This window comes from Prionailurus viverrinus, chromosome A2, assembly GCF_022837055.1.
Source record: "Prionailurus viverrinus isolate Anna chromosome A2, UM_Priviv_1.0, whole genome shotgun sequence".
NCBI classification, from domain to species: Eukaryota; Metazoa; Chordata; class Mammalia; order Carnivora; family Felidae; genus Prionailurus; species Prionailurus viverrinus.
In genome coordinates, this window is record NC_062562.1 from 26,794,167 (window position 1) to 26,814,070 (window position 19,904).

Here is a 19,904-nt window from a genome sequence, read left to right on the forward strand (position 1 = left end):
CCCTGCTTTTTGAAAATTCTCTTTCCACCACTTCACTTTGACAAAAGACCTACATTAGTACCTGTTTTTGCTAAAAGAAATATGAATTGGATTTTTGCTTTTATGAAAAAGGAAAAACAAAAATTGTGTTCAGCATGTGTTTTGCAATGAATACCCCAGGCAGGGAGAGCAGCCTACCAAGCTCCTTCTCAGGGAACTACACTCAGCATCTCAGCATCAAGCCACCATGGCCTTGACCTGTGTCTGTGAGCATCTGTGCTTTATCTCCATTTATTTTGTACATCCATTAGCAAAATGTGTCCTGAAGTGACGTGTCTAAAAAAGCCTAAGAGAGTTTATTTTTGGGTCTGGGAATGCTCACAAAATTTTCCATATAATAAGTTAATGGTAAATGCTTCTTTGCTTTACACCATTTCAGCTTACAAAAGGTTTCAAAGGAACACTCTACTTAGAGATAGTAGGGAAACCTGTATAAGCTAACTTCAAAATTTATTTTCATTTTCTAACTGTGTGGCTGTTATGGACTGAATGTTTGTGTCCCTCCAAAATTCATACATTGAAGCCCTAAACTTCAATGTGATAGTAATAGGCGGTAGGGCCTTTGGAAGGTAATCAGGTTTAGGTGAGGTCATGAGGATTGAGGGCCCCTATGACCTTATAAGAAGAGTAAGAGACTAAAACTTGTTCTCTCTCCTCCATGTGAGAACATAGTGAGAAGACAGCCATCAACAAGACAGGAAGAGGGTTCTTACCAGAACTCATCAGTGCTGGCACCCTGATCACACAGCTGCCAGAACTTGTGAGACATAAATTTCTATTGGTTATGCCACCCAGTCTGTGGTATTTTAGTAGCTCATGCTAAGACAGTGACTAACTTTAGTGTCTGACTTCTGATTTCAGCTCAGGTCATGACATCACGGTTTGTGAGTTTGAGCCCCACTTTGGGCTCCACACTGACAATCTGTGGAGTCTTCTTGGGATTCTCTTTCTCTAACCCTCCCCTGTGTGCTCTCTCTCTCTCAAAATAAATTAAAAAAAACTTTAAAAAAAAGTTTAGAGGGAAGGGCCAACATGGCAGAGAAGTAGGGGGAAACCATATGTCCCATGTCTCTCAAACAAAGAAGCCAAAGGACTTTAAACACCAGGGCCTGGGAGGAAAAGAGACTGAATCTACTAGGAAGAAAATGGGAAAGCTAGAAAAAATATAGAGCACTAATATAGCAGTGCTCACAGGTGCAGAGCACACAACAAGCTTTTAAAACACATAAGGGACAGAAATATAGACACAATTATGAAATGAAAGAATTATCCTCAAAAAAATTCCAGGAAGTAGTGACACATAACTAACTGATCAAAACCGATTTAAACAATATAACAGAACAAGAATTTAGAATAATAGTCACAAAATTAATCGCTGGGCTTGAAAAAAGCATAGAGGACAGCAGAGAATCTATTGCTACAGAGATCAAGGGACTAAAAAAGAGTCATGATGAATTTAAAAAATGCTATAAATGAGGTGCAAAATAAAATGGAAGTGGCCACAGCATGGATTGAAGACGCAGAGGAGAGAATAGGTGAATTAGAAGATAAAATTATGGAAAAAGAGGAAGCTGAGAAAAAGAGAGATAAAAATATCCAGGAGTTTGAGGGGAGAATTAGAGATCTAAGTGGTGCAATCCAATGGAACCATATCCATATCATAGGAATTCCAGAAGAGGAAGAGAGAGAAAGGGGCTGAAGGTGCACTTGAACAAATCATAGCTGAGAACTTCCCTGATCTGGGGAAGGAAACAGGCATTGAAACCCAAGAGGCACAGAGAACTCCTTTCAGACATAACTTGAATTGATATTCAGCACGACATATCATGGTGAAACTGGCAAAATACAAGGATAAAGACAGAATTCTGAAAGTAGCTAGGGATAAGTGGGCCCTAACATACAAAGGTAGACACATAAAGGTAATAGCAGACCTATCTACTGAAACTTGGCAGGCCAGAAAGGAATGGCAGTAAATCTTCAATGTGATGAACAAAAAAAATATGCAGCCAAGAATCCTCTACCCAACAAGTCTATCATTCAGAATAGAAGGAGAGATAAAGGTTTTCCCAAATAAAAACTGAAGGAATTCATCACCACTAAACCAGCCCTAAAAGAGATCCTAAGGGGGATTCTGTGAGTGAAATGTTGCAAGGACCACAAAATACAAGAGACATCACTACAAGCATGAAGCCTACAGACATCACAATGACTCTAAACCCGTATCTTTCAATAATGACACTGAAGGTTAATGGACTAAATGCTCCAACCAAAAGACATAGGGTATCAGAATGGATAAAAAACAAAACAAAACAAAACAAGACCCATCTATTTGCTGTCTACAAGAGACTCATTTTATCATTTTAGATCTGAGGACACATTCAGATTGAAAGTGAGGGGATGGAGAACTATCTATCATGCTACTGGAAGTCAAAAGAAAGCTGGAGTAGCCATACTTATATCGGACAAACTAGACTTTAAATTAAAGGATGTAACAAGAGATGAAGAAGGGCATTATATAATAATTACAGGGTCTATCCATCAGGAAGAGCTAACAATTATAAATGTCTATGCATCGAATTCGGTAGCCACCAAGTATATAAAACAATCACAAATATAAGCAACAGTATTGATAAGAATGTGGTGATTGCAGGAGACTTTAATACTCCACTTATAGCAATGGATAGAACATCTAGACAGAGAATAAAGAAACAAGGGCCCTGAATGATAAATTGGATCAGATGAACTTGACAAATAAATTTAGAACTCTGCATCCCAAAGCAACAGAATATACTTTCTTCTTGAGTGCACATGGAACATTCTCCAAGATAGATCATATACTGGGTCACAAAACAGCCCTTCATAAGTATACAAGAATTGAGATTGTACCATGCACACTTTCAGACCACAATGCTATGTAACTTGAAATCAACTACAGGAAAAAGTCTGGAAAACCTCCAAAAGCATGGAGGTTAAAGAACATCCTACTAAAGAATGAGTGGGTCAACCAGGCAATTAGAGAAGAAATGTAAAAATATACGGAAACAAATGAAAATGAAAATACAACAATCCAAACGCTTCAGGATGCAGCGAAGGCAGTCCTGAGAGGAAAATACATTGCAATCCAGGCCTATCTCAAGAAACAAGAAAAATCCCAAATACAAAATCTAACAGCATACCTAAAGGAAATAGAATAACAGCAAAGACACCCCAAACCCAGCAGAAGAAAAGAATAATAAAGATCAGAGCAGAAATAAACAATATAGAATCTAAAAAAACAGTAGAGCAGATCAATGAAACTAAGAGTTGGTTTTTTGAAAAAATAAACAAAATTGATAAACCTCTAGCCAGGCTTCTCAAAAAGGAAAGGGAGATGACCCAAATAGATAAAATCATGAATGAAAATGGAATTATTACAACCAATCTTTCAGAAATACAAGCAATTATCAGGGAATACTATGAAAAATTATATGCCAATAAACTGGACAACCTGGAAGAAATGGACAAATTCCTAAGCACCCACACACTTCCAAAACTCAAACAGGAAGAAATACAAAATTTGAGCAGACCCATAACCAGCAAAGAAATTGAATCAGTTATCAAAAATCTCCCAACAAATAAGAGTCCAGGACCAGATGGCTTCCCTGGGGAATTCTACCAGACACTTAAAGCAGAGATAATACCTATCCTTCTCAAGCTATTACAAAAAATAGAAAGGGAAGGAAAACTTCCGAACTCATTCTATGAAGCCAGCATTACTCTGATTCCCAAACCAGACAAAGACCCAGAAAAAAAGAACTACAGGCCAATATCCCTGATGAATATGGATGTAAAAATTCTCAACAAGATACTAGCAAATCAGATTCAACAGCATATAAAAAGAATTATTCACCATGATCAAATGGGATTCATTCCTGGGCTGCAGGGCTGGTTCAATATTCACAAATCAATCAATGTGATACATCACATTAATAAAGGAAAAGATAAGAACCATATGATCCTGTCAATCGATACAGAAAAAGCATTTGACAAAATTCAACATCCTTTCTTAATAAAAACCCTTGAGAGAGTCAGGATAGAAGGACCATACTTAAACATCATAAAAGCCATTTATGAAAAGCCCACAGCTAATATCAGCCTTAATGGGGAAAAACCAAGAACTTCCCCCCTGAGATCAGGAATACGACAGGGATATCCACTCTCACCACTGTTATTTAACATAGTGTTGGAAGTTCTAGCATCAGACAACAAAAGGAAATCAAAGGCATCACAATTGGCAAAGATGAAGTCAAGCTTTAACTTTTTGGAGATGACATGATACTATACATGGAAAACCCAACAGACTCCACCAAAAGTCTGCTAGAACTGATGCATTAATTCAGCAAAGTCTCAGGATACAAAATCAATGTACAGAAATCAGTTGCATTCTTATACACTAACAATGAAGGAACAGAAAGACAAAGAAACTGATCCCATTCACAATTGCACCAAGAATCATAAAATACCTAGGAATAAACCTAACCAAAGATGTAAAAGATCTGTATACTGAAAACTATAGAAAGCTTATGAAGGAAATTGAAGAAGATACAAAGAAATGGAAAAACATTCCATGTTCATGGATTGGAAGAATATCAATGCAATACCAATCAAAATTGCACCAGCATTCTTCTCAAAGCTAGAACAAGCAATCCTAAAATTTGTTTGGAACCACAAAAGACCCCGAATAGCCAAAGTAATATTGAAGAAGAAAACCAAAGTGGGAGGCATCACAATCCCAGACTTTAGCCTCTACTACAAAGCTATAATCAGCATGGTATTAGCACAAAAGCAGACACATAGACTAATGAAATAGAATAGAAACTCCAGAATTGGACCCACAAAAGTATGGCCAACTAATCTTTGACAAAGCAGGAAAGAATATCCAATGGAAAAAAGACAGTCTCTTTAACAAATGGTGCTGGGAGAACTGGACAGCAACATGCAGAAGAATGAAACTAGACCACTTTCTCACACCATTCACAAAAATAAACTCAAAATGGATGAAGGACCTGAATGTGAGACAGGAAACCATCAAAACCCCAGAGGAGAAAGCAGGAAAAAACCTCTCTGACCTCAGCCGCAGCAATTTCTTACTTGACACATCTCCAAAGGCAAGGGAATTAAAAGCAAAAATGAACTATTGAGACCTCATCAAGATTAAAAGCTTCTGCACTGCAAAGGAAACAATCAACAAAATTAAAAGGCAACCGATGGAATGGGAAAAGATATGTGCAAATGACATATTGGACAAAGGGCTGGTATCCAAAATCTATAAAGAACTCACCAAACTCCACACCCAAAAAACAAATAATCCAGTGAAGAAATGGGCAGAAGACATGAATAGACACTTCTCTAAAGAATACATCCAGATGGCCAACAGGCACATGAAAGGATGCTCAACGTCACTCCTTATCAGGGAAATACAAATCAACACCACACTCAGATAACACCTCATGCCCGTCGGAGTGGCTAAAATGAACAAATCAGGAGACTATAGATGCTGGCAAGGATGTGGAGAAACGGGAACCCTCTTGCACTGCTGGTGAGAATGCACACTGGTGCAGCTGCTCTGGAAAACAGTGTGGAGGTTCCTCAAAAAATTAAAAATAGATCTCCCCTATGACCCAGCAATAGCACTGCTAGGAATTTACCCAAGAGATACAGGAGTGCTGATGCATAGGGGCACTTGTACCGCAATGTTTATAGCAGCACTTTCAACTTTTTTTTTTTTTTAATTTATTTTTGGGACAGAGAGAGACAGAGCATGAACGGGGGAGGGGCAGAGAGAGAGGGAGACACAGAATCGGAAACAGGCTCCAGGCTCCGAGCCATCAGCCCAGAGCCTGACGCGGGGCTCGAACTCACGGACCGCGAGATCGTGACCTGGCTGAAGTTGGGCGCTTAACCGACTGCGCCACCCAGGCGCCCCAATAGCAGCACTTTCAACAATAGCCAGATTGTGGAAAGAGCCTAAATGTTCATCAAATGACAAACGGATAAAGAAAGTTGTGGTTTATATATACAATGGGATACTACTTGGCAATGAGAAAGAATGAAATCTGGCCTTTTGTAGCAACATGGATGGAACTGGAGAGTGTTATGCTAAGTGAAATAAGTCAGGCAGAGGGGCGCGTGGGTGGCTCAGCCAGTTAAGCATCTGACTTCGGCTCAGGTCATGATCTCACAGTCTGTGAGTTCAAGCCCCACATCGAGCTCTGTGCTGACAGCTCAGTGCCTGGAGTCTGCTTGGGATTCTGTGTCTCCCTCTCTCTCTGCCTTTCCCCTACTTGTGCTCTCTCTCTCTCTTTCTCTCTCTCTCAAAAATAAACAAAATGTGAAAAAAAGAAAAAAAAAGAAATAAGTCAGGTAGAGAAAGACAGATACCATATTGTTTTCACTCATATCTGGATCCTGAGAAACTCAACAGAAGACCGGGGGGAGGAGAAGGGGGGAAAAATTACAGAGAGGGAAGGAGGCAAACCATAAGAGACTCTTAAATACTGAGAATAAACTGAGGGTGGGTGGGGGGTTGGGGGGAGTGGAAAGTGAGTGATGGGCATTGAGGAGGGCACCTGTTGGGATGAGCATGGGTGTTGTATGGAAGCCAATTTGACAATAAATTTCATATTAAAAATAAAAAAGCTTAGATATATTGATCTTATATTAAGAGGTCTTGTTAAGTTTAATCACTAATTATAGTTGTTTCTCAGTAGATTCATTTCTATTTTCTGCATGTATCAAACTATCTACAAATAATGACAGTTTTATTCCTTCCTTTATAATCCTTCTATCTTTTGTTTATTGTTCTTGCCTTACAGTACTACCTAGGACCTTGAGTACATTGTGAGAAAACAGGGCTCATAGTGAATATTCTCATTTACAATCTCAGATAAATAGTTTACAGTGTTTCATCCTGAAGTACACATTCCCTCTAGTTCTAGTGTCCTGGAACTTTTGTATTTATTATGTTGGATGTTGAATGTGATTAATATATTTTTCTGCATCTACTGAGATCATCCTTTCACCTAGCTTTTATTAGTCTGGTGAAAGACAGTGCTTGAAAGTCTAATGCAAAAGCACACTGCATTGGTCATAATGTATTATCCTTTTCATAGATTGTGAATTCTCTCTCTCTCTCTCTCTCTCTCTCTCACACACACACACACACACACACACCATCTGCCTACCTTTCTGATATATTTTAGGACTTTGGTATGTGTGTTTCCATGTGCCATTAGTCTGGAGATTTCCTTTATGTTATGTTCTTGTCACGTTCATGTGCAAGGCAATTCCTACAACAAATTGAGAGGCACAAGAATTTCCTTCTCTTTCATTTTATTTTCTGTCAGAATTTTTCCAACAGTCATACAGATGATAATAATCTTATTCAGATTCTTGTTTCTTAATTGCATAGTAGAATTCAGCAGTAAAGTTATCTGGGTCTAATGCTGTCATTGTGAGAAGCGTTCTAATTTAGGTTGGACTTCGGTTTAAAAATTTTTTTTTAGTATTTCTTTATTTTTGAGAGATAGACAGAGAGAGACACAGAATCCAAAGCAGGCTCCAGGCTCTGAGCTGTCAGCACAGAGCCTGACACGGGGCTCGAACTCATGAACCATGAGTGAGATCATGACCTGAACTGAAGTTCACGCTCAACTAACTTTTTTACTTTTTTACTTTTTTACTTTGTGTGGGTAAAATGTATTTTTTCTAGAAATTTACAAATTGAACCCCAATTTTCAAATTTATTGGCCTAAAATTATTAGTTATATGCTCTTTTCCTTTTTAATGACTGCAATATTCAGATGTTTAACATATTACTTTCAGCTTTTATTTCCTTCCATTAAATGCACAGCAGTCATAATTTTTATAATTTTTTTTTTTCAACGTTTATTTATTTTTTGGGGGACAGAGAGAGACAGAGCATGAACGGGGGAGGGTCAGAGAGAGAGGGAGACACAGAATCGGAAACAGGCTCCAGGCTCTGAGCCATCAGCCCAGAGCCCGACGCGGGGCTCGAACTCACAGACCGCGAGATCGTGACCTGGCTGAAGTCGGACGCTTAACCGACTGCGCCACCCAGGCGCCCCGAGACACAGCAGTCATAATTTAACATAAGTTACTCTCTAAACACGTTTAGTTGCATCTACCATTTTTAGTTTTCTTCATTTAGTTCAAAATTGTTTCTAACTTCCATTGATTTCTTTTTCTTTAGAATTCCTTTTGGATGAGTCTGCCAGTGACAAATTCTCTCAGCCTTGTCAGAAAGTGTGTTTATTTCACTTTTATTCTAAAAGAACGTGTTAACTGGCTATAGAAATCTAGGTTGATGCTTATTTTCTTTCAGCTCTTTAAAGATGTGATTCCATGGTCTTGTCATTTTCTTTTTTGCTCTTGTTGCCTTTGGTCTCTTCCTTTATTACTCCTTTGAATGTAAGGTTTTCCTACCCTACCCCCACTATTAAACCTGACAACTCACTCTTTGTCCTTCTGCAGTTTTATCATGATAAGCTTAGGTAGGGATGCCAAACCCCCTGCTCGGGGTATGGTGTGTTCTTGAATTTTGGATTGGTGGCTTTTGCCAGTTTTGAAAAATTCACAGCTATTATCTCTTTAATTATAGCTTCCACTGGAAGTTTTGGAATGGTGAATACATATATATGAGGCTTTCTCATTATATTTTATGTCTTCTGACCTTTCTTATCCTTTTTCCCACTCTTCCTTCATCTCTTACTGGTTCATGCTGAATATTTTCATATGGCTCATCTTTAAGAATTTAGTAACTTTCCTTTTCCTGCTAAATTCATTCCTGGGGTTATTGTATTTTTGTGTTCTAGAATTTCTATTTGGTTCTTTTTCACATCATCTCATTTTCTTATAGATCCCAGCTCTCAGGAAAGGTTTTTAAAAATCTTTCCTTTCTAGAAACAAGTTAAACATAGTTATTTTAATGACTACTTCTGATCATTCCAATTTTAGGTATCCTATGATTCTAATCTTATTTGTATTGACTTGTCTCCAAATATGCTATGGGGTATGTGTGTGTACATTCATGTGTTGGGCATTTGAAGAAAATAATATGTAGACATGATTTAAAATCTTGGATGATACTATTTTCTTCCAGGGATTATTTTTTCTTTGCTTCTGCCAGGAACTTAATAAGACTAGCACGTTGGGATCTCACATTTCCAAGACTGAAACTTTCTTGATTGCCCAGATGATTTGAAATTGTGCTGCTGCTGGTAGCAGGGCTGGCTTACATCTGGGTCACTCTTTTTTTTTTTTAATTATTTATTAAAAAATTTTTTTTAAATGTTTATTATTTGAGAAAGAGACAGAGAGCAAGCAGGAGAGGGGCAGAGAGAGAGGGAGACACAGAATTGGAAGCAGGCTCCAGGCTCTGAGCTTCCAACACAGAGTCCAAAGTGGGGCTCGAACCCAAAGACCATGAGATCATGACCTGGGCCAAAGTTAGCCACCTAAACGACTGAGCCACCCAGGTGCCCCTGGGTCACTCTTTTTTGAACGGTATCACCTTCTCAGATTTTTGCATGCCCACCCAGGTATGGAGATTTAGAAAGTGCTCTACTATTGGAAACCTAGGTTTTATTGTTTTAGCCCCATCTGCCTCTCCAAGACACAAATACCCTCAGCAGAAAAGCAGCCCCAAATGCTGGGCTCCTCTCTGGATTTCTAGCTGCTCTTGGATCTTGACCTTATTATATTCCCTTGCTGCTTTGTTATCTTTTAGCAGATGTTTGTGTATATTCTATACAATTTTTTCCTAGTTGAACACTGTAGGATATTTAATTCAAATTATTTTGTATGGTAGGAATAAAAGCAGAAGTCATACCTTTTCTTTTCTCTTTTGGTGGTCTGAAAATATCCTGCCCTACAGGTTGTATTCTTTAATTACTGTTTAAACTAATTTATCATTACCTGAACATTTCCATAATTTATCATCTTAAAAGTATAATTGAAATCACAGGGAAAATAATGAATCTACATATTGGCACAAGTAATGGATACTCATAGTCTCCACTGCTCACCATTTGTGATAAATTGGAGGTAGCGGAACATACTGAAATGTCTCTTGTATCATCAGAGAAGTATTAAATCTAGAATGAGCACAATTTAGAGCTGTTTTTGCTAGTGTATTTCCTAGCCATTACTTTGCATTATTCTAAGAAAAACCTTAGGATATAATTAAGGTGCTTTCCACAATAGTAATTCGGATACAGGAAAAGTGAGGCACAATAGAATGATGTGTCCAAGTCCACAGAGTAAGTTTAGTGACTATGTTCCTAGGGAGTGAGCTTAAATTATTGACAGTAAAAAACAACATGGCAGACAATCCATACATTATTCTTAGGAAACTGAAAATTGTCTTTTTATACTTTGATTTGGTGGTGAACATGTCTAGTGCTTAGGACAAGTGACTAAAAAAAACATATATATTATTTTTTTGTAGGGGGGCTGAGACATAATTTTCACCTTACCAGTCTTTTCTTTTCAAAGCACATTTTAGAAAGTTCTGTGTAAAGCTCCAGACAAGCATTTTCTTTAGAGGGGGAGGCATTATCTGCCACCTGACTTTCTCTTGATTCCAGATTATTTATGGGGGGCTCTAGTAGGGGAAACAAGATTTGCCTAGTGACAGGGTTGCAAAATGGTAATAGGTCAGTGCATTGGGGTCTGGGAAGGGCATGGCATGGATGGCAGGTATCTATCCCCTAAATGATCTGGCCACAAGAAAGTGTAGGAGAGCTCCCAATATGGCTTCCATAGCACTGTCTTTCCTTATTTACCATTAAATGACGGAAGAGGAAAAAGAAGGGGCACATTACAGACAATTGGGCTGAGGGTCTAGTTTTACCAACACTATTGAGACAAGTGGGCCTAATGGGATATTTTAATTCTGTACATGTTGTTTCCTTAGCTCCTCTCCTTTCTTCCCTCCACTGTTTTTGGATTTTACTTTAATAAAGAAGATATAGTCTCCATTGCTCATCACTTAGGATAAGTTAGAAGGAATAAACCATACTGGGGCACCTGGGTGGCTCAGTCAGTTAAGCATCTGACTTCCGCCCAGATCATGATCTCGTGGTTCACAAGTTCGAGCCCCATGTCAGGCTCTGTGCTGACAGCTCTGAGCCTGGAGCCTGCTTCTTGGATTCTGTATCTCCCTCTCTCTCTGCCCTTCCCCTGTTTGTTCTCTGTCTCTGTCGCTCTCAAAAATAAATGAAACATTAAAAAAATAAAAAAAAAACATACTGCAGTGTCTTTTGGAAAACTGTTAACACCAAAAGGAGCACAATTTAGAACTGCCTTTTCTAGTGTGCCCTCATTGGTTGAGCACTTAACTTGATAGATGCCTGGAATGTCAAAATAATGGAGGACTTATTATGTAAGAGGTGGCTTAGGGACATGTTAGGGAAAGAATGGAATGAACTGTATAAACATTAGTTATGACAAAATGATAGGTTGAAGATTACTAATATGAATGTTTAGAGCCTTCCTTCATATTAACCTCCCACAACCTCTAGGAGATTCTTTTTCTACCCTCCTCCTTTCTGGCAGAGACAAAGACAAAATGAGAAAAGTGAAAAGAGAACACCACATAAAGAGAATCAAGCATTGAAAGGAAAAAGAAAAAAAAAAACAAGTCTTGGGAATCGGTAAAAATTTTGGAAAGTTTTTGCAAGAGCATGCATATTGATGTGTGATACATTATCCATTTCTGGAGATGCGGATCCTGGGGATGGTGATGATGATGGGCTTTGTTCTATTATCATTTTCCAAGATGCAACTAAAGCAAAGTTATTATTGGCATTTGGATTACACTTTTCTGAAAAGAACTCTGTGCTGAGGGTTCATGTCATTCAAGGGTTAGCAATTAACCATGGGACATGAGTCATTTTTACTATCACTTGAACTAAATCTCAGTGGAAGAGTTCTGTAGATACTTTAGTCATCAATGGCCTGTAGAAATATTTTGCCTGAACTATTGGCCACATGTAAGAGACAGCTGGATCTTGGTAAAATATTACAAAAATAATCTAAAGCTAAAACCCATTTTGAAGCCATGGGGTATAGACTGTCTCAGAATTTGTATAAAGGGAAGTTTTTCAAGTATAACTAGATGGTCATCTTTTTGGGCTGTGGCAAAATAAACCACTTAATAGGACATCAGGTTTGATTATTTCTAAAATTGCTATAAATCTATGGTTTCTCATTCACTATTTTGACCATAGTGACTTGATTTATATTTAATCCAAAACATAGAGTCTTTAATTCCTTACTACTGAAATCTGGTTCTATAAAGGTAGTCTTCACAGAATAAGAGGAGAGGCAGCACAATCCTCTAGAAACATGAAGTGCAGAAGAAGAAAAACCAAACTAAAATCTCTTTTCCAGCTGTGTTTAAAATGATGACTTTTTTTTTTATAAAGAGCTTTGAATATACTAAAGTGTCATTAGCCTTAAAGAATCTTCTCTTGTACTTCCATGGTAAAGAAAAATTTTGATTGTATTAATTTGGCAATGAGTGTTGGTAAACACATTCATCAGTCCTAATCATACCTCCACATGGGGATTGCCTGGTAGGTTTAGGATTGAACTGCCAAGGAGCTGACATTAAAACCCTCCTCTCTCCTGAGAAAACATGAGAATACTATGATCGACTTTCTGGCCTTTCTCATCAGAGGTTGCTAGGCTGAGAGCAGACCCTCTCTGAGAAGGATGAGAATTTGTCCAAACTGGTGGGGTATGTTTTAAAAGGCACGATTCAGTGACCAGAACAGGTGCTAAATAAGCAAACCTGTCCTTTCTCGTCCACCTTGATTGTCCATGATTATGATATAAGTGTGGTCCAGTGGCTGGAATTATGGTGATTTTTCAAAAATGCCAGTGTCAAAATTTTGCCTCGACAGTATATCTGTAACTACTAATAATGCTGTTTTGGGCTGACTCAGTTGCTTTGAAATTGCATGGCTCTGTTATGAGTAATGAGAGGCAACCAATTATCTATAAAATAACAGCATGCACAGAGGAGAGTTTGATGAATTACAAATGAACTTTGCTGACACAACAGGGTGTGGAAACCTTCTCTGCTCTTCCTATCAGAGTTAGGGGTGATGCTTGCAGACTTTACAAGCAACTAGCCCACTCAGTTCTAACATGGGGTGGGAGCCTTCCCTCACTAGGATACATGGCATTGCTTTACAATTAAGTAGGAAGCTCAACACGGGTGTATAAAGGCAGCACACCCAGGTATGAAACACCTATGTAAAGAATTATTATGTTCCAGGAAAGATGCAGTTAGATAAGGGATATGGATGCACTGTAATCTGATGTGATTCAGAACACAGACCAAAAGAGCCATCACAAAGCCCCATCTCGGAACTCAGCCCAGTATGTGGGGAGCCACTGCACAAATTCACCTAAGCAGAAGGCAGATGTTGAATTCCTAGAACCAAGGGATTCCCACCCTCATCAGGGATCTGTCAGGTGGAGGAGCTTCATTCAGCAACACTTGGGCTCTTGTCTCTGCCGTGCCTGATGAAGGCAATGTCTGTTTTTCACTATTGCTTAAGAAATTGCAATTTAAAGTCATTTTCTGCTAGGAAAAGGATACAGAGAGTAGTCAAAACACCAAAATATCCTGCAGGATTACATGGGAAGATCAAGAGAATTCTATACATCTAAGCGAATGTTGATGCCCTGATGGCTTCAAGAGGCTGAGTAAAGAGTTCATAGTTTGAGGATGTTTATCTCTGTGGTCCTATGGCAGTCTTGTCATGCTTGGGGATTAATGGGGGTTTATACGTAAAGAAGATACAAAACAGGGGTTTCTACTTACTGAGAGGTTGCTAGTATTTCCACACCAAACATTCAGGAGAGAGTAGGTTTTTTGTTTTTTTGTTGTTGTTGTTTTTGGTTTTGTTTTGTTGTTGTCTATTATAGTCCCTTCCCCATATTGGGCATCTCTGGGTACAGGTTTGCACACCGGTTTTTAAGATAGACTAATGGCAAACACAGTGTGAAGGCCAAGCCCTAGGAGTTGGTCTTCCAGGAGAAGCAGTGATTTCAGATAGATCCCATCAGCCTAGAGACTAAGCATGCCTGTCAGGAGCAGTAGGGCATGATGTGGGGCTTGCTGCCCAGTGTCCTCCAGCCAAATACAAGAGACTGGGCTCTTATCCCTAGGGAAGCTGACTCTGGTTCCCCCCAGGTGCCTTATCTTCTCCACATACCTGGTGAGAGACATGGGGAGCACTAACTTAGGGGGATTGCTACAGGTCTGGAGTCAGCTTGCTCTGGGTTTGAATTCTGACCTCCATTGCTGTCTTCCAAAGACAGGTATCATTTGTCTGTTTATGATAATTTTAGATGATCTTCACTGAATCTCACTATTAATAAGTTATTCCCTTTTAATCCTTTTAAATAAGTCAAATAGAGAGTCTTTGTTCAGTTCTGGAATGGAATGCCTCTGTAACAATGGCTAGCCTCTCTTTTTAGCAAAGAGAATGAATCTCACTCCCAATGTCTATAGGCAAGCAACTATGCCAAGCTGGAATTCATCAGCATTGTTTTTCTTTCATATTTATTTTTATGCTTAATTTCTAATTGCAAATAATACTTGTTTTTCATTGACGTTAACATAGAACGTTTAAAAGTGAACCAGGTAAATAATGAGTAAACAATACCCTGGTACAGAGAGAGAGAGAAAGAAAGAGAGAGAGGCATGATGACATAGGAATGAGAGAGATTTGGGAAACACTGTATTTGCCCAAGGTCATATTACTTAGGTACTTGGTCACATGGTGGAGTGAAGAGGACAGGTGCCTAGATAAGAATTAGTTCAGTCTGGAAAAACTTGCAAGCAAGGAGAGTTGGAATGCAGGGGCTGTGTTGGCTGGGAAAGTGAGTTCTTTTAGCAAGATAGGCAGTCCGGAGACTAAGAGAATGGTCTTTGGGGTTTGAGTGTCTGGGTTCTATCTCAACTCTGTCACTTAGAACTATTTACCTTGTAATAACACTTAACATCATTGAGATTCAGTTTTCTTATTATCTGCAAGATGGGATAATAGAACCTGTATCTTAGAAACTTGGAAATGTTGGCTACTATTATCCTTTCCAGGGCTGAACCCTAGCCTACCTGCCTTTGTGCGTGTTGTGAATTGTGCAGTCTTCCCAGGTAAGCAACATGAGTGTCTTCATACTGGCTCTGCCTAAGACCGACTTGCTGCTGAGGGTGTAATGGGGAAACCTTGGAGAGGTCAAGCTTATCTGAATTTCACATAAACAATGAATACTTTTTTTAGGTCTAGGTATATTCAAATATTGCATGACAGCCCTATTTATTAATGAAATTTCAGAAGTTCTATGAATCCCTTAACATTACATAAACATTTGGTATGCAGATGCATTTTGAAAAGGAAGGAGAGTGGGTATCAAACCTTTGCCTCTAAGGGGAAATATATATTATCCCTTTATATTGCAGGAGATGATGGTGCTCTTGGTGAAATCTTAGGACCCTATGCTTAAGTCCCTAGCCTCCAAGTTACTAGTTGAGCATTTGGCAACCCACATCATCATCGCTCCTTTTCTCTGTTCCTACCTCTGATGGCTGAGAAAACTGAAGGTGATTTGTTTGGTCTGTAACCAAAGGCCTTTAAAGAGAGATATTAATGCTAATTAATTTAAAAAACCCACAGGCATTGTGGCAATAGTTTGTACAGCAAGCTGGGATGAATGTCTTTCTGGCAAGACTTCCAAGGCAAGTTGATTCACCCAGAAGACAGGAGATGTTAGGCCTCAAGGCATGACAGAAGCAAAAACTGGTGAGGCAAAGTATACAGGAAACTTGGGTAGTAAGTTTAAATCCTCTTAAAATGTCTAGAAAATGCATTCTAACACAGAGTCCTACAATTCAGCAAGCCTCAGGAAAAGTCTAGAGCTTTCTTGCCTTGATCTGGAAGTCCCTATTACACAAGAAACTGGAAGAAAAAAGAAAAGATCAGCTTAGTAAGTTGAGTCTGAAGAACAGCAACCCCATTTGAATGGGACATCCCACAATGACACACTGGCTTTCAGAAGAGGAACAGAAGGAGATCTGCAGCCATGCCTATGGGTCTGTGTTCTTAGGTAGACTGGCTTGATCCAGAGGAAGGAAGGAAGGAAGAAGGGAAGAAGGAAGAAATGAGAAGGTGAACAGTAGAAAAGTTTAGAAATAAATGATCAAAGACAGCTTTTGCTAGCACTACACTATATCCCTTCAGGCAATTGAATGGAATACAGCTGACAAGCCAGTGACATTCTCCAGTTTCATTCTCCAATGAAGTAAGTGTTCTAGAATGCAAGTGCCTGAGCACTAGGACATGCATGAACAATAATGGGGGAGATCTAGTTGATACTTGGTCTTCAAGTAATTGGAATACTTTAAAAAGGAGGCAGAGGAAAGAATGCCCAAGAAATGCACGAATACTAAAAACTAACTATAAAAGACTCCTATTTCAAAGGGAAAATGGAATACAATGAACATGTTTTCTACCTAAAAATCATGACCACTAAGCAGTGGATATAATTTTATATAATTCTGTTGCTACCAGTATTCACTAATTGTGTTTTTAATTTGTGTCTGATCTACTTCAACAGCTTATAGTATAAACACAAGACCGGATGAAGCAGACAATTCCCAAAAGGAAAAAAACTATTTAGGAGAGAGACACTTTATCTGAGGACCATGGAAGGAGTTTTGTTTGTTTTGTTTTGTTTTTAACAGGGTTGACAGATAAAATATAGGTGGTGTTTTTTAGTCTAGGGATGCCCCAATATTTCATGGCAACCCCATTTATTAGTACATTTCAGAAGATCCATAAGCTCCTGGATATTCTATAAATATTTGGTGCAGATATGCATTTTTTTTTAATTTTTTTAATGTTTATTTATTTTTGAGACAGAGAGACACAGAGCATGAACAGGGGAGGGCCAGAGAGAGAGGGAGACACAGAATCTGAAGCGGGCTCCAGGCTCTGAGCTGTCAGCACAGAGCCCGATGTGGGGCTCGAACTTGCGGACCATGAGATCATGACCTGAGCCGAAGTCGGCCGCCCAACCGACTGAGCCACCCAGGCGCCCCGGTGCAGATATGCATTTTAAAAAAGGAAACTGGCTACAGCTTTCCACCAGAATCTTAAATCTGTCATCTCTCAACAGTTCAACATCATTAATGCAAAGAGATAATTCTATCATGTCTGCTCTTTTCCTGTGGCCTTGAGCTTCCCAGCAGCCAAAACTAAAGGGAATTTACAAAAGCAATTTACCAAATAGCAGCTGAAGAGAAGAGGCCCAAGTGGAAGAAAGACTGATCTGGTCAGAAGATAGTCAGCTGGCTCACAAGCCCCTTCCAGCCTATGTAGAAATCTGAGACTAAAGCTCTCAGTGGGTATTCACTTTTTAAAGGATCAGGTATGCATTACAAAAGATCTTGGGCTGCCTGGCAGGATTGAACTGGATGGATGAAGGGCAGGATGGTGACTCAGGTGGGCTAGGGGAAGGTGGCTGGAAGGAAGTGAGCTGATAGTTATGTAGAAGGTGACATGGAGGCAGGGAGGAAGAGGAAACCCAGAGGTAGGAATCCCTGCCTCAAGGGTCAGGGTTTTTTCCGCTCAGGCTTTTATATCTTTTGAATTCCTCTGTACCTATTTTTATGTGTCCCCATCCTGGGCAGGGAGTCTCCTTCCAAGGCCCCATGGAAGCTGTGAGTGATGATGAAGGCACAGTCTTTACCTGCAGAGTCACTGAAAGTAGACCCTTAGTGCTGCAGCTTCTGATGCCATTTCCTCTTCAGATCTCCACAAGGTTGGGGAGTCCTCTTCCTCTTTGTCATGTTTCTGGAGCTTTGAAGAAAACAATGGAATAGGCTTATTAATAATGGGTCCTTGGGATCTCTGAACAAGTGTTGTGTGGATGGTAAACAGAATTTGCAAATAAGAGGCTGAAAGGTGTATGTCCTTTAATTGTATTGGTTGCCAAAAGTTGAAAATGGGGAGGTGTCATGTAAGTGTCCACATTTCCAGCTTTGGTGATAACATAACCAGATCAGGCTATGCTGTGGCCTGTTCGATGCCTTATCTTGTCCGCTGGAGGCTGTAAGTGGGAGGTCACAGACTGGGGAGCTTCCTCCCATTTACAGTAATCCCCAGTACTCTCTGATCTTATGCTTGGCTGGCATCATTCATGTATTTTACTCACCATTCAATGAAGAAACTGTTTTACACCTACCCATGATCATTCTCCTCAAGTGGCCTATGGTTTCCCTACTATTCTCTTTGGCTTAGTCTCTCTTATATGAGCTCAGAGCAGTTTTGTTCAGTGAAGCAAAATAGCCCAAGCAAATCTGTGATAACAGTACAAGAGCCATGAGTACTGAGTAAGAAATAAGAGCATATCCATTAAAAGAGGCTTTAGCAGGCAAACAGTTAAAAAAAATTAGAAAACATCAAGAAATTAACAATCGATCTAAGTCAATTAAATCATTTAAAAATCCTCTTCAAATACGCATATTTATTTTTAAAAACATCTTGTATATGTCTCAGATTTGCATATAGAGTAAATAAAATTTCCATTCTACCAGAGAGAGGATGTTCTCAGAGCTCTTCATTAGAAGAGCTCAATTTTCCCCCTTAATCTCCTATTGCAGTTCAGTTTTATTAACTGAATTTGTTATTCCTGTGTGTGGCTTTATCCATTGTAAAATGCTGAAGGTATAAATTCACAGGATGTGCAGTGTAGTATTTTGTAAGTCGTTTGAAGAGATTGAGGTAAATGTTTTAACAGTACCAATGATGGCCAGTATTTATGATATGAACCGGTAGTTTCTTTGATGTGTATTATTTCATCCTGCACCATTTCATTTAATCTGTACTATAATCCCTACACAAGGCAGGCACTGTTTAGCTCCATCTTTACCAAGGAAGAAATTGAGCTCTGAGGAAGTTCATTTGCTTGTCAAAGATCAGCCAGCTAGGCAGTGGCTGAGTTATTCCCAACAATTTTTGCCTTTTTATCTATCCTAGAGGAGCTGCCTGCCACCTGAGTGGCCAGTTCCACCCACCAGGCGCAGTCCCCTCCCCAGCCAAAAGGCAGTCCTTTGAAAAGCATCTTGCTGCCTCAGCAAAAAGTCTCTCCACTAACATAGTGGAGTTTGCTATCTTGGGCCAAAATCACTGTAAATCTAACCCAGAGAGACCCCATTGCCCCCAACGTGGCCCCTTGGAGCAGATGGAGAAATTTCCCCAGTATTTCTGAGCAAACTTTGACACACAAAGCAAACCAGTGAAGGAACGATACCCAGGCTCTCCAGCTGAGCTATATTTCCACTTGGGGTAAGTTTGAGTCTAAATGAGGTTCATTAGCATATAACTGGGCCACAAATATGTTGATGAGGGTCATGGATCTTCTGTTCAGAATTTGGCTGCCAGCACTCTGGTTTTACATTTTGCCACATAGATTTAATTCTCCTTAGTGGAAGAAAACCACATTAAGAAGTCATTTCCCTCCTCGCAGAGGCAGATAGAACACCATCGCTACAGGCGAGTCAAACAGGATTGCTATTTTTCTACTCAAGAACTAATTTTCATTTTGATACTAGCTTTAGGTCTGTTATAAATCCATCTTGTAACAATTCAATAGAATGACAGAGAACAATATATACAGCCCAGAAAATATGGCCTTCCCACTTCTGGTGCTGCCATTGAAAAGACACAGAAACCCAGCATTAAGTGGCTTCATCACCACAGATCATACCAGATGAATCCAAATAA

General features: G+C 39.3%; 1 protein-coding gene across 8 annotated transcripts in view; it reads right to left on the reverse strand.

The window, feature by feature from the left end:
• Positions 1–19,904, reverse strand: part of FHIT (fragile histidine triad diadenosine triphosphatase) — a 1,426,527-nt gene that overhangs the window by 11,897 nt on the left and 1,394,726 nt on the right. For all 8 annotated transcript variants that reach the window (XM_047850991.1, XM_047850990.1, XM_047850994.1 and 5 more), the window contains one exon: positions 17,869–17,978. In XM_047850991.1, coding sequence (XP_047706947.1) covers positions 17,877–17,978 — 102 coding nt within the window. In that variant the 3' untranslated portion in view covers positions 17,869–17,876. The remainder of the gene's footprint in view (positions 1–17,868; positions 17,979–19,904) is intronic.